The sequence below is a fragment of the Prionailurus bengalensis genome, chromosome X (assembly GCF_016509475.1).
Source record: "Prionailurus bengalensis isolate Pbe53 chromosome X, Fcat_Pben_1.1_paternal_pri, whole genome shotgun sequence".
Lineage (NCBI taxonomy): Eukaryota > Metazoa > Chordata > Mammalia > Carnivora > Felidae > Prionailurus > Prionailurus bengalensis.
Window position 1 is genome coordinate 88,180,967 of NC_057361.1, and position 13,758 is coordinate 88,194,724.

A 13,758-nucleotide genomic window follows, 5' to 3' on the forward strand; every position below is an offset into this window, starting at 1 on the left:
TAAATATGCTTGGGGAGAAGGAATGGTAAGTAGGGGGAAAAACTAACTCTGGGTTAAGGGTGTCAAGTTGAGACATCTGATGGGGAGATGGGCATATAAGGTAATGGTAGATGCAATGGCAATAAGGGGTGGGTTAGGAGCAAAGGTACCAGTTTGCAGGAAGGAATCTGAGACCTAGCTAGGGAGGGGGTGAGTTATGGCTGGGTCCTCAAAGCACATGCAAATTCATATTTCAGTGACTCTACCCATGGCTGAAAGAATCAGTTCTTTGTTCAGCATTTTAAAGGGGGAAATTATGGGTTATGTTATTTGCAAATATGGTAACTTTTAAAGTTCTCAAGACACACCCTTCACAACTCTTATAGGTTGGCTAGTTGCCTAGTACACAGTAGAAACTCAGGTAGGTATCAGTCATGCAAAAGAATAAATAGATGGTGAACCTCTCTGGTTAGGAATAATTTCTTTAAATTTAAAAGAGATTGACTTTTAATTTATGCCAGGTTTGAAGAAAGAATCGTTCAGCCTCAAGTAAACTTTAAAAAAATTTTTTTTTGAATGAGCACAAGTGGGGGACGTGCAGAAAGAGAGTGGGGACAGAGGATCTGAAGCGGGCTCCATGCTGAAAGCAGCGAGCTGGATGTGGGGCTCAAATTCGTGAACTATGAGATCATGACCTGCACCGCAGTTAGATGCTCAACCAACTGAGCCACCCAGGTGCACTTCAAATAAACTTTTAAAATAAGACAAGTAAAAGTTTCCTAAAATGGAGTCTGACTTAAATGGTAGGTTTAAGTAGCAACTGACTCCTAGCCACCCCGCTCACTATAAGGCAACGACTGGCCAAGTTCTCTTCAACCTACAACCTAACTGGCTCCTAACTGGCAGAAATAAATTTAGGATGGAAACTCTTGTAATCAGCTTTAGGATAGGGTCAACTTTAATGCAGGTCAAAACTTAGATTAAGTTCTAGGGAAAAATAACTATCAATCTCAATCTACTGGGTCAATGTAAACACTATGATCAATAATAAAAATTCTTAAATTGAAAAGTTGACAAGAATTTGATAGCAGCTTTAAGTATGGTCATATCAAAGGACTAGTATCATCGGTATCAGATGTCTCACTACACTTTGGCAATCGTCAGTACTGGTGTACCTTTTGCATACTATGATGAAATGATCAAAACTTACTCAGACGATACTAAAAACTACAGAAATCAATGTACTTACTGCTTGTTATACAGCATACTTCCAATGAGCATCCCAACACATCACACATCCCAATAATTCTAAAATCTTACTAGATACAGTATGAGCTCCTCCACCCATTCCAGGAAATTTGAATCCAAATCCCAAAGTTAAACCACCAAATGCTCCATTTGAAGTTGTTGGGGAAACAACTGCAGAAAAGAACATAAAGATTACCTATTACACCTTAATTTAAAAACAGTGAGTAATTTAGGGTCTTTTTCATCTGAAGTGTCCTTTACAAACTTTTGGCTAAACTCCAAAAACCTGTGGCTAATCCATTTACAAGAAATGTTCAGAAAAGGCAAATCTATGGAGACATAAAATAGATTAGTTATCTGGGGCTGAGAGACCTTATTTGGATGATAGAAATGTTCTAAAACTGGATTACAGTTTTAGTGGTAGTTACACAATTCAGTAATCTTATTAAAATCACTGATTTGCATGCTTAAAATAAGTTAATTTTATATGTAAGTTTTACCTCATTAAAGTTCATTTTACAAACACTATGGTAGAGCTTTCTTTTCATTTTGTAGGCAAGGACATCAAAGACAGGAATGAAAACAAGCCTGTCAAAGGTCAGAGGGCAAGTCTCTGATTGAAAATCAAATTCATGCAACAACTATAAGTTCTAACCTCAGACATGGTCTTATTCACAAAATCTATCGTAGTGGAGAAGGATATTGCTTACACATATCAAAACGCTTCCAGAATCCCAGTCATGTCTCAAAAGTGGAAGTCTACTTGGTAGAAAATACAACTCAGGTGGTAACCAGCAATTTTAACTAATGTTTACCTATGCCAACTTCACAAGAGGGTAGGGATGGCAGACTACTATTTTTCACCGTGAAGTAGGCATGAGCATTTCCTGGCAAGTTTTATTCCTAGGAATGGCGACAATCTTCCTATAACAGGGCTGCGGGGGAGGGAGGTGGGGGATGGAGGGCTTATTACAGCTAGGGTTACAATAACAAAGTCTAATGATAAATGTCATGGCACTGTGAATATATCTTGAAAGCAGAGTCAGTTTATATGGACCTGTAAAAAAAGAATTACTGAACATTTGTTGTTACTGTACTAATGGAAGATACATAGCAAAGAAATTGGGGTTACAAGATAATTAATATCCCACTTCTCAGCTCTACACATCCAGATGTTCCTCTTCAAGGAGAGAAGCCACAAGACATCACACGGTGTCAATTAAAACCCCAAACTGGTCCTTTTGTCATCCATCACTTCTGATAGGTAAAGTGTAAGGACCACAAAACTGGTCTATCTGCAAGAATACATTATAGCAAAACTCCAACATTCATTTCCCATTTTATCTTATTCACATGGATAATAAGACTTCTTCTCTTTCAGACATACTTGGCAAAACTCCCATCTTACTATTCCCATTAGCTTCAAGAAGTTGTTTCAAAACATTACAATGTTAATGAATTATATGCTTAAAATTATCACTTTAAGCTGGAATAATCATGTTAACATAAAATTCACAGCTAAAGCCATGACAACTGGGTTCTTAAGCAAAGCTACTATTGATATCAGCAGTTACAGATGGGTTCAAGCATAATGATAATTTACGAGATGCAAGAGATCCATAGCTTATATTGGCAAATTAAGCGAAGTTGCCTGATGCGAAATACCAGGCTTTTCTCTGCAACCAGTAACTTACATGAGAACCCAGAAGCAACAGTGGAGGTAGAAGCATCTGACACTGAAGTAAACAGCATGGTGCTTGAACGAGTAGTGGCGTCAGCAGTCGATGCTGAAGCCGAACCTAAAAATCAAAGTCATGAGCAGAAATATATGTCACTGAGCAATTTTTAAAAAGCAAAACACCATTATAACAAGGTTCATTTATATGGAGAAACTGAAACAGAGCAAGGAAAATCAGATCCTCTGAAATCTAATAAATAAAACACAATAACACCCTGATTAAAAAAAGTAATTTATTAGTAATACTGAGTACAGCCAGTCTTCTACCACCATCATAACAAAGAAATTCCACTTTATGGAAGAGGGGGATCCTCCTCCAGAGCTGCAACATAAGAAGTCCTAGGGACCTATATTCCCCAGTGAAACAACCATAACTGGTAAAAAAGAAAAAAATAATAATAATAAAATGTTGAAATCTTGGCAAATTGTCCTACAGGTATACAGCAAATAAAGAACATTTACTCAAGAAAACCTGCTAAGACTCAGTAATACCAGTGAAAGTCTGGCATATGACCCACAATCCACTTCTCTCCACCCCATCCTCACCCTGAAGGAAGCCACACTCCAGGCAGGAGCTGCCAATAAGACTGGCCCAGACTCCCAAACAAGGGACAAAGCATTTCATTGGGGAGGGCAAGCAGCCAGCATATCACCTCCAACGCCGATTTAATGGGTTGAAGCAGATTTAATGGGCTGAAATTCTTGGCAAGTACAGCCAAGAGTAGAGGGACTCCCTTCCTTAGGTTAGCCCTCATTCATAGGGCAGAGGCTCTACACCAGGCACGTCAAGTTGAGAATACTGGAGCCCCATCACCCTTACCCTGACTGCTTTGCCCCAGCTCACTTGTAGGGCTGAGCTTCCACACCTGAAGAGATAAGCAAGATCAGAGAAAACTGTCACTGCACAGCGCCCAAAGCAATGTTTCAAAGATTTTGCCCAAGGGTAAAGGCGGCCCATAAAAAGAGAGTTCCCAAGCTATCCCCAAAAGAATTGACTTTATTTGAAAAAGAATGTGAGGAAATTCAAGCCAAAAGATTCTCTCTCAAAAAAAAAAAATTAATTAAGAGGAAGCAAGTACTTTCATGAGACCAAGATTTAGGCTGTAGACTAGTTAGTTTACCAGAGGTAACTAGGGAAAGAGAAGGTTGAAGAGGCCTCCTCCTGAGATCAGAAGAATTAATACTCATACATGCTACACCTTGGATGAATCTTGAAAATAGTAACCTAAGTGAAAGGAGCCAGACACAAAAGGCCACATAATGTATGATTCCATTTATATGAAATGTCCAGAATAGGCAAATCCATAGAGAGAAAGTAGACTAGTGGATGCCAAGAGCTGGGAGGAGGGGGTAATAAGGTCTGACTGCTAATGGGTACCCGGTTTGTTTTGGGGTGATGAAAATATTCTGGAATTACATAGTGGTAATGGTTGCACACTCAATGAATATATTTTAGAAACGTTGAATTGAATACTTTAAAAGGGTGAATTTTAAGATATGTGAATTATACTTCAATTATGCTATAAAAAAAGGATCCTCTCAATAGAAGCAGAAAAAGCATTTGAGAAAATCGAACACAGCTTCATGATGAAAAGGTTCAACAAACTAGGAAGAGAAGGGAATTTCTTTAACATGATAAAGAGCATTCATGAAAAACCCACAGCTAATATCATATTTAATGGTGAAAGACTGCATACTTTCCCACTATCATGAAGAACAAACTAAGGATGTCTGCTCTTACCAACAATACATTGGAAGTTCTAGTCAGGACAATTAGGCAAGAAAACAAAATAAATGGCATCCAGATCAAAAAAAAAAAAAAAGAAATAGACCTATATCTATTTACAGGTGACATGATCATGATTACAGAAAATTCTAAAGGAGCCACAAACAAAATCTATTAGAACAATAAACAAGTTCAGCAAATCTGCAGGAATCAAGATCAACATAGAAAAATGAATTACAGGGGCACCTGGGTGGCTCAGTCGGTTAAGCATCTGACTTTGGCTCAGGTCATGATCTCATGGTTCATGAGTTCAAGCCCCATGTCAGGCTCTATGCTGCAGACAGCTCAGAGCCTGCAGCCTGTTTCAGATTCAGTGTCTCCCTTCTCTCTCTGCCCTCCCCCACTAACACTCTGTCTCTCTCTCTCAAAAATAAATAAACATTAAAAAAATTTTTAAAAAGAAAAATGAATTCCAATTCTATATACTAGCAATGAACAATCCACAAATGAAATTAAGAATGCAATTCCACTTATAATCACTCAAAAAATACTTAGGAACAAATCTAACAAAAGAAGTACAAGATCTATACCCAGGAAAAGATAAAACATCATTGTAAGAAATTAAAGACATCCTAAATAAATGGAAAGATCTCAGGTTTGTGGATCAGAAGATTTAGTATTGTTAAGATGATGTAGTAGACAGAAAAATGGTCCCCAACCATAGCCACATCCTAATACCCAGGGCCTACAGACATATTACCTTACGTGACAAAAAGGTCTTTATAGATGTGATTAAGGTTTAGTACCTTGAGATAGGGAGATTATCCTGGATTATCCAGGTAAGCAAAATCTAATGACATAAATCCTTAAAAATAGAGATTATTTCCAGGCTGTGGGCAGTGGGAGATGTGACTACAAAAGAATGGTCAGAAAGATACAAAGTTGCTGATCCAAATGGCCATCTAACACATGAAAACAAATTCACGGTCATTAGTCATTGGGGAATTGAAAATCAAAACCACAATGAGATTCCACTTCAAATGGACTAAAATGGCTATAAATCAAAAAGTCAGATAAAATCAAGTGTCAGTGAGGATGAGGAGAAATTGGAAACCTCATACAATGCTGGTGGGAATGTAAAATGGTACAGCCACTCTGGAAAGCTGCCTCACACTTCTTCAATGTGTTAAGCATAGACTTACCATATGACCCAATAATTCCATTCCTAGGTACCTACACAAAAGAAATGAAAACATATATCCACACAAAAACATGTATGTGAATGTTCATAGCAGCATTTTTCATAATTGGCAAAATGTGGAAACAACACAAATGAACATCAACTGACGAATGGATGAATAAAATATGGTACATCCATACAATGGAATTTTATTTGGCCATAAAAAGGAAAAGGAGCACTGATAATATGCTAAAACATGGATGAGCCCTTAAAAATTTATGCTGAATAAAAGAAGCTAATCACAAAAGATCACATATTTTATGATTCCTTTTGTATGAAATGTCCAGAATAGGGGAATCTAGAGCCAGAAAGCAGATTAGTGGTTGTCAGGGACTGGCAGAAGGGAGGAATGGATCGTGTCTGCTCATGGGTATAGAGTTTCTTTAAAGGGTGATGAAAATATTCTAAAACTGCGGTAATGACTGCACAATGCAGTAAATATACGAAAAAGTAATCAATTGTACATTTTAAATGGGTAAATTACACAGCATGTGAATTAAATAATAATAAAACTGTGAAAAAATAATAAAAAAGAAGTCTGGGATAGTTTCAGAAAACAGATTACCTGCCTCTTGCTTTAAAATTTCAAATAAAAAATAAATAAAATAAAATTTCAAATAAAAAAGTATATAAAAAAATAAAGCTAGGGCGCCTGGTGGCTCAGTCGGTTAAGTGGCCGACTTCAGCTCAGGTCATGATCTTGCGGTCTGTGAGTTCGAGCCCTGCATCGATCGGGCTCTGTGCTGGCAGGCAGCTCAGAGCCTGGAGACTGCTTCTCTCTCTCTGCCCCTCCCCTGCTTGCTCTCTCTCTCTCTCAAATATAATAAACATTAAAAAAATTAAGAAAAAATAAAGCTAAAGAAATTAAGTACATAAAGACACAAATGAAATTCACTGGTTAACCAAAAACAAAGTTTATCTTTTTCATCCTCATTCTAGATCATTGTACATGGCACATGGTAGTAAGTGCTCAATTAAAGCTTCTGCTGAACTGAACTCACTTTTTCCAGATTCCAATATACAATTACACACATTCTATTTCCTCTTCAAAAGGAGAAAGTACTCAATAAGTAATTGTACTTGAGTCTGTTGTTGCCTACATCCAACTGCTGAGCAACTTGTGGCAATATATAGCGTAAGATCTTGCTATCCAAAAGATCTAGGGCCTTTGAGGGTGAAGAGGACAGGCAGATGCTGGGGAGGAATTGGGAACATTACCACATACCTTTGACTATTTAAAATGTGTACTGTGGAAAATCCCCATGTTTCATTTAGAAGAAGCACGCATATAGTATACTTTTAAAGAGATGATCAATTTTACAGCAAAGGTGTTTTAATATTTATAATTCATTACCGACAGGTGAGGCTAAATTTTTATTATGAGCTTAATGGCTACTTTAATTTCCTCATTTGAAATTGCCCATTCATGTCATCTACTCATTTTCTCATTAAGAGTACTGTCTTATAATTGAAGTGTGTATCAAGGCTATTTAGTCAAGTGTTGCAAAAATTTCCCAGCCCCAGTTTGTCATTTGTTTCTTGATTTTGTTTTTGTTTTTTATGTAGTCAAATATTTCCATCATGTTTTTTCCTTTATGGTTTATATCTCCATATTATGTTTCAAAAGGCTTTCCCTCTTAAACATATAAAAGGTGTTCAACCTCACTTTTATTTTTTATTTTATTTTTTATTTTTTCAATGTTTATTTATTTTTGAGAGAAAGAGAGAGAGAGAGAGAGAGACAGAGCATGAGCAGGGAAGGAGCAGAGAGAGAGGGAGACACAGAATCTGAAACAGGCTCCAGGCTCTGAGCTGTTATCACAGAGCCCGACGCTGGGCTTGAAGGAACTCACAAACCGTGAGATCATGACCCGAGCCGAAGCTGGATGCTCAACCGACTGAGCCACCCAGGCGCCCCATCAACTTCATTTTTAGGAGAAAATCACAAATTATAACTATTGAGAACAATTTCACCAGACAGATGGGAAGAAATTAAAAAAAAAAAAAAACCTAGTAATACACTCTGTTAAGGACACTGTGGACAAACAGCCTCTGAGGTTCCTAATGGGAGTGTAAATTGGTATAACCCCTATGGAAAACAACTGGCCAATTTTTTTGTGTTTTTGTTTTTTTAATTTTTTTAAATGTTTATTTATTTTTGAGAGACACAGAGAGACAGAGTGCAAGCAGGGGAGGAGCAGAGAGAGAGAGAAACATAGAACCCGAAGCAGGCTCAAGGCTGTGAGCTGTCAACACAGAGCCCCCCGTGGGGCTCAAACTCACAAACCATGAGATCATGACCCAAGCCGAAGTTGGATGCCTAACCAACTGAGCCACCCAGGTGCCCCAACAAGTGGCCAATGTTTTAAAAATTCCAAATGAATCTATCTTTTGAACCAATAATACTTCTTCTCAAAATTTATCTGCAAAGATGTACTTGCACACCTGTAAAATGACATGTAAAATGATAGCCATTTCATCCACTGTATTAGCAAATGAAGAAACAACCTAAATGCCCATCAGCAAGGGACTAAATAAATTATAGCACATCTAGACCATGGAATTCTATGATGCTACAAAAAATACTGAGAGAGGAGCACCCTCAGTCAGTTAAGCATCTGCTTCTTGGTTTAGGCTCAGGTCCTGATCTCATGGTTTGTGAGTTTGAGCCCCACGTCAGGCTCTGTACTGACAGCACAGAATCTGCTTGTGATTCCCTCTCTCTCTCTCTCTCTCTCTCTCTGCCCCTCCCCAACGCGTGCATGTGCACTCTCTCTCTCTCTCTCTCTCAAAATAAATAAATAAAACTTAAAAAAAATACTGAGGGAGCTATCCATATACTGATTGATGTGAAAAGATCCCCAAAATGTTTAAAGTAAGTTTATAAAGTTTATAAGTTTAAAAAGGAAGGCATAGAACACTGTGTATACTATCATTTATGTAGGAAAAATAAAGGTAGAGGGCTAAGAATATATTTTTTTATTTGCTAGCAAATCCATGAATAAATTCTGAAAGGATATATACAATTACAGTGGTCAGCTGAATCCAGGGAGTAGAGGAGGTGGGGGTAATACAGGGTAGATGGGCAACTATTTATAGTTTTCTTTTTGAACCATTTGCCTGAATATACTACATATTTTTAAATTATACATAAATAAAAGTCCTTTCCCCAACCCAAGAAATACTGTTTACATATTGTCATATTTATCTGCATTTTTTAAATGTTTATGATTTCATTTTCTACCTTTAATTCACCTAGTATTTCTTTTGGTTGATCTTGTTAAAAAAAAACCAACAACAAAATTCAACAGAGTAAATCTGAAGATCTAACTGACTTTATTAAATGATTCATGAATCGGGCAGTAACTCATCTAGCTCGTGGGAATTATACAAGATCACCTTCTTTTAGGGGGAAGAGCAGGGGATCTTATTATGCAGATGAGCTCATCTTCTTTTGGGGGATGTAGAGGGCCCAAGTGACAGATAACCTCATCAGTGCTTATCAGAAAATTCCTGACTGACCAGTTAAGACTTAATATTTCCGGGGGAGGTTGACACAGCAGTTAGATTAGGTATTAAGCCCTGGCTTATTGATTTGGGGTCTTAACCTAAGTGACACCATTCTGGACCTGTGGTTTTCTTTTCAACAATCTTTTTAGGCAAAAAATCCCCCAAATCACCTGGCTAGTCAGGTACTGCAATTCATTTACTCACTACCCCATCCTCTCTCCCCACAGATTTGAAAATGTCATCTTCATAGACCCAGATTTATTTCTATACTTTAAAATTTTTCACTAATTTTTCTATCACTGTTCCACAAGAAAATTTCAATTATAGCACTAGAAGTCATGTGCTTTTATATTACACAATGTTTTAAATTTACAGGAAGAGAATAAACTTAACATACATTTTCATGTATTTTCCTACACGTACTCCATCATTACTTTTCCTTAAAAAACAAAAGACTTGACTAGTCTCATGCATTTATTCCCCCATTTAAACTTTAGACTCTAGTCAAGTCCCTCTTTCCTTTCCCTCTCTCCAAATTTCTATTTTAAAAAAGCCCAATTTGGGAGTCATTTGTCCCCCACCACAGGAAACCACATCATTATAGTTTCAACCTATTCCAGAAAGGTGACCTTTTAAAAATCAATCTGAAATTTCCTGATCAGTACTAGGGAGGTAATCTGCATGATAAAACAAACAAGCAAACAAAAAAACCCTGCTGTTCCCTTGCAGCCAAAAGACACGCAGCCAGAAACAATCCTTTCTTTTCTTTTGCTAATAACTTCTTGCCCCACCCTCCTTCCCATAAAAACCTTCCATTTTGTATAATTTCTTGAAAAATCTCTCTACTTGCTAGATGGGATGTTGCCCAATTCATGAATCGCTTAAAATGCCAATTACCTCTTCAAATTTTACTCGGTTGAGTTTTGTTTTTTAACAATTCCCATTGTGGTTTTATAAGAATTACATTAAATGTGTAGGTTAATTTGGAGATACATGACATTTTTATATATCGAGTCCGTGCATTCAGTGGGTCTCTTCACTTACTCATGTCTTCTATTATATTCCTCAGTAGAATTTTGGAGTTATCTTCAAATAGGTCATGCACATTTCAAATGTTTATTGCTGGACATTTTGAATTTTTGGTTGAAATTGTTAATGGGACCTTTTCCCATTAAATGTATTTCCCAACTACTATTGCTTAAACATGGGAACACTATTGAGTTTTGTATTTACACCTGGCCATATTACTGAAACTTCTTCACTAGTACTAATTTAAATTGCACTTGATATATGCCAATATTTAAAAATCCTAATCTTTTGTCTCAGGCACTGGCATAATTTCAGGGCCTGACCTTAAATCACATACCCAGAGGTAACTAAGGAAGAAAATACTGTCTAATATGATTTGCTTTTAAGTTATAGGAGTCCTACTCTTAAATAAAAAAGGATTTAAGACAGTCTTATTTTCCTAATCATAGAACTAGATCAGGGTTTTTCAATGTGGCATCACTGACATTTGGGGCCAGGTAATTCTTCACTGTGGAAGACTAGCCCATGCTGAGATATAATAAGAAATGTACAGAGGTGCCTGGGTGGCTCTGTTGGTTGAGCATCCAACTCTCGATTTCAGGTCAGGTCATGATCTGTTGGTTGGAGCCCTGCATCAGGCTCTGTGCTGACAGCGCTGAGCCTGCTTGGGATTCTCCTCTCTCTGCGCTGCATCCCCCACCCCTATCCCCGCTCACGTGCTCTCTCAAAATAAATTAAATAAACATTTTTTTAAAAAAAGAAATGTACATTTGGTCTGTGTCCCCTTTCCTGGACAGATCCTAAAACCCTTGTAATTTCCTAAGTGATAAAAGTCATAGAAACATCTTTCGTTATAATATTTGGTTTTTGTCCCCAGTTCATGAAATAGCTCCAGAAGTAATATAGGTGAAAGGACCCCCTGGTTATTTATTACCAGGCCTATACAACTACACTTGATCTACATTAATGAGGTGAACTTTATTTTTATCTTTTAATGTTTATTTATTTTTGAGAGAGACGAAGTGTGAGTGGAGGAGGAGCAGAAAGAGAGGGAGGCACAGAATCGGAAGGAGGATCCAGGCTCTGAGTTGTCAGCACAGAGCCCGACGCTGGGCTCAGACCCACGAACTCTGAGATCATGACCTGAGTTGAAGTCAGATGCTAAATCAACTGAACCACCCAGGTGCCCCTTAATGAGGTGAACTTTAAAGAGCCCTTAATGATGAGCAGCTGGTTGCCAGAGAAACCAACCGACTGCAGCGTTAGAACTTTTACTTTTACGCCACCTTCTCATCTCTGGAAATGGGAGGGGCTGAAGATGGAGTTCAATCATCATTGGCTGATGATTGAATCAATCACGCCTACATAATAGAACCTCCATTGAAACCCTAAATGAAGGGGTATGGAGATATTCCAAGTTAGTGAACACATGGAGGTTGCTAAAAGGGTGACAACACCTGGAGAAGACAAGGAAGATCTGGGCCTCCCCCCCCATACCTTTCCCTATTTCCTATGTTGTATCATTTATAATAAACCAGTAGCTGTAAGTAAAGTGTTTTCCAGTGTTCTGTGAGCTGTTCTAGCAAATTATCAACCCAAGGAGGGAGTCATGGGAATCCCCAACTTCTGGGCAGTAGGTCAGAAGTACACGTGACAACCTAGGACTCACAATTGGTATCTGAAGTAGTGGTCAGTTCCGTGGGACTAAGCCCTTGAAATATTTGGTCTGTGGTAACTCCAGGTAATGAGGATCATAACTGAATGTAGGGAACCCAGCTGGTGTCCAGAGAGTTGGAGAATTCGTTGGTGTGGGAAGAACCCCACCCCCCCCATATTTGGTGTCAGAAGTGTTGAGTGTAGGGGACACGAGATTTTCTTTTATGTGCACTGCAGGATATTTTGCAGTGTGACTCTGAATAAAGGAAACTTCATTTAATTTTTTTTTTTAATTTTTTTTTTCAACGTTTATTTTATTTTTGGGACAGAGAGAGACAGAGCATGAACGGGGGAGGGGCAGAGAGAGAGGGAGACACAGAATCGGAAACAGGTTCCAGGCTCTGAGCCATCAGCCCAGAGCCTGACGCGGGGCTCGAACTCACGGACCGCAAGATCGTGACCTGGCTGAAGTCGGACACTTAACCGACTGCGCCACCCAGGCGCCCCAGGAAACTTCATTTAAAATGGGGTTAGGAGGCCAGAAGAGGGAGCTCTCACACCATACCACTTGCAGCCCTTTGCAGGCCCAATAGGAAAAAGACTGTTTTACTAAGCCAGCAGAAGGAAGATCTTCTCCTTGCTTGGCAACAGCCCAGCCAATGAGAGACTGTCACAACACAGCCAAAGAAAAGCCACTACACTTCAAACACCCAATTTACTCCAGTGGACTTCTTGTTTACAACAGTCCCTCCCAACTCCCCCCTTTTCTCTAAAACAGCTTTTTTCTCCTTTGTTCTCCAGACTTGCCTATGGTTTTGCTGTAGCTTGCTTGTCCCAAATTGCAATTCCTCCTCTATTCAAACAAACCCATTTTGCTAGCAAAAAAACTGGCTTTTATTTTCAAGGTCAATCAAGGTCAAAAGCAGCATCCCCGGGCTCTACCCACTAGATGCCAGTAGTACCTCCCCAGTCTCAACAGCCAAAAATGTCTTCAGGCATTGCTAAATATCCCCTAGGAGAGGGGACAAGTCATCTCCAGCTGAGAACCACTGGACTAGAGGAAGGGTTCAATATAATTTTCTCCATCCAGTGCTATAAGGATACCCAAACCAGCCTTAATTCCTTGATATTTAAGAAACATAAGAAAATGCCAACTATTTTAACAAGTTGTTGGCCATAGAAAATAGCCAAGAATGTTTTCAACAGAATTGGGAAAGGTAGACTTACGCTACAAGATAGTGGGGCCTGCTACAATAACTAAAATGGTGATATTAGAACAATAAAGGGCAAATCAATAGAACAGAATAGGAAGTCCAGAAACAGAACTAATCGTATATAATAATTTGCTGTATGTGGAAGTCAGCATCTCAAATCAATAGGAAAAGAATGGCTATTTAATGAAGTATAATGGTTGAACTCACTAATCACTTAGAAAAAAATAAGATTCCTAAAAATATAAACTGTAATAAAACTACAAAATTTAAGGATCTTGAGGCGGAAAAGGCCTATTTGTCCAGAGAGAGAAACTCAGAAGAATAAGAGATGTGACAATATAAAAATTAAATTCTTTGGGACTTCCTTTCCAGGAAAATGGGATGCAGGTCCTTTTCCTTACTCAAGTAAAAACCACTT

The 13,758-nt window shown here is 38.3% G+C and overlaps 1 protein-coding gene across 2 annotated transcripts in view; it reads right to left on the minus strand.

The window, feature by feature from the left end:
* Positions 1 to 13,758, minus strand: part of NUP62CL (nucleoporin 62 C-terminal like) — an 86,801-nt gene that overhangs the window by 49,805 nt on the left and 23,238 nt on the right. The window contains exons 2-3 of one of the 2 annotated variants that reach the window (XM_043569943.1): positions 2,922 to 3,026; positions 1,300 to 1,398 (exon numbers count right to left, since the gene is read on the minus strand). In XM_043569943.1, coding sequence (XP_043425878.1) covers positions 1,300 to 1,398; positions 2,922 to 2,979 — 157 coding nt within the window. In that variant the 5' untranslated portion in view covers positions 2,980 to 3,026. The remainder of the gene's footprint in view (positions 1 to 1,299; positions 1,399 to 2,921; positions 3,027 to 13,758) is intronic. The other variant, XM_043569944.1, reaches the window with a different exon arrangement.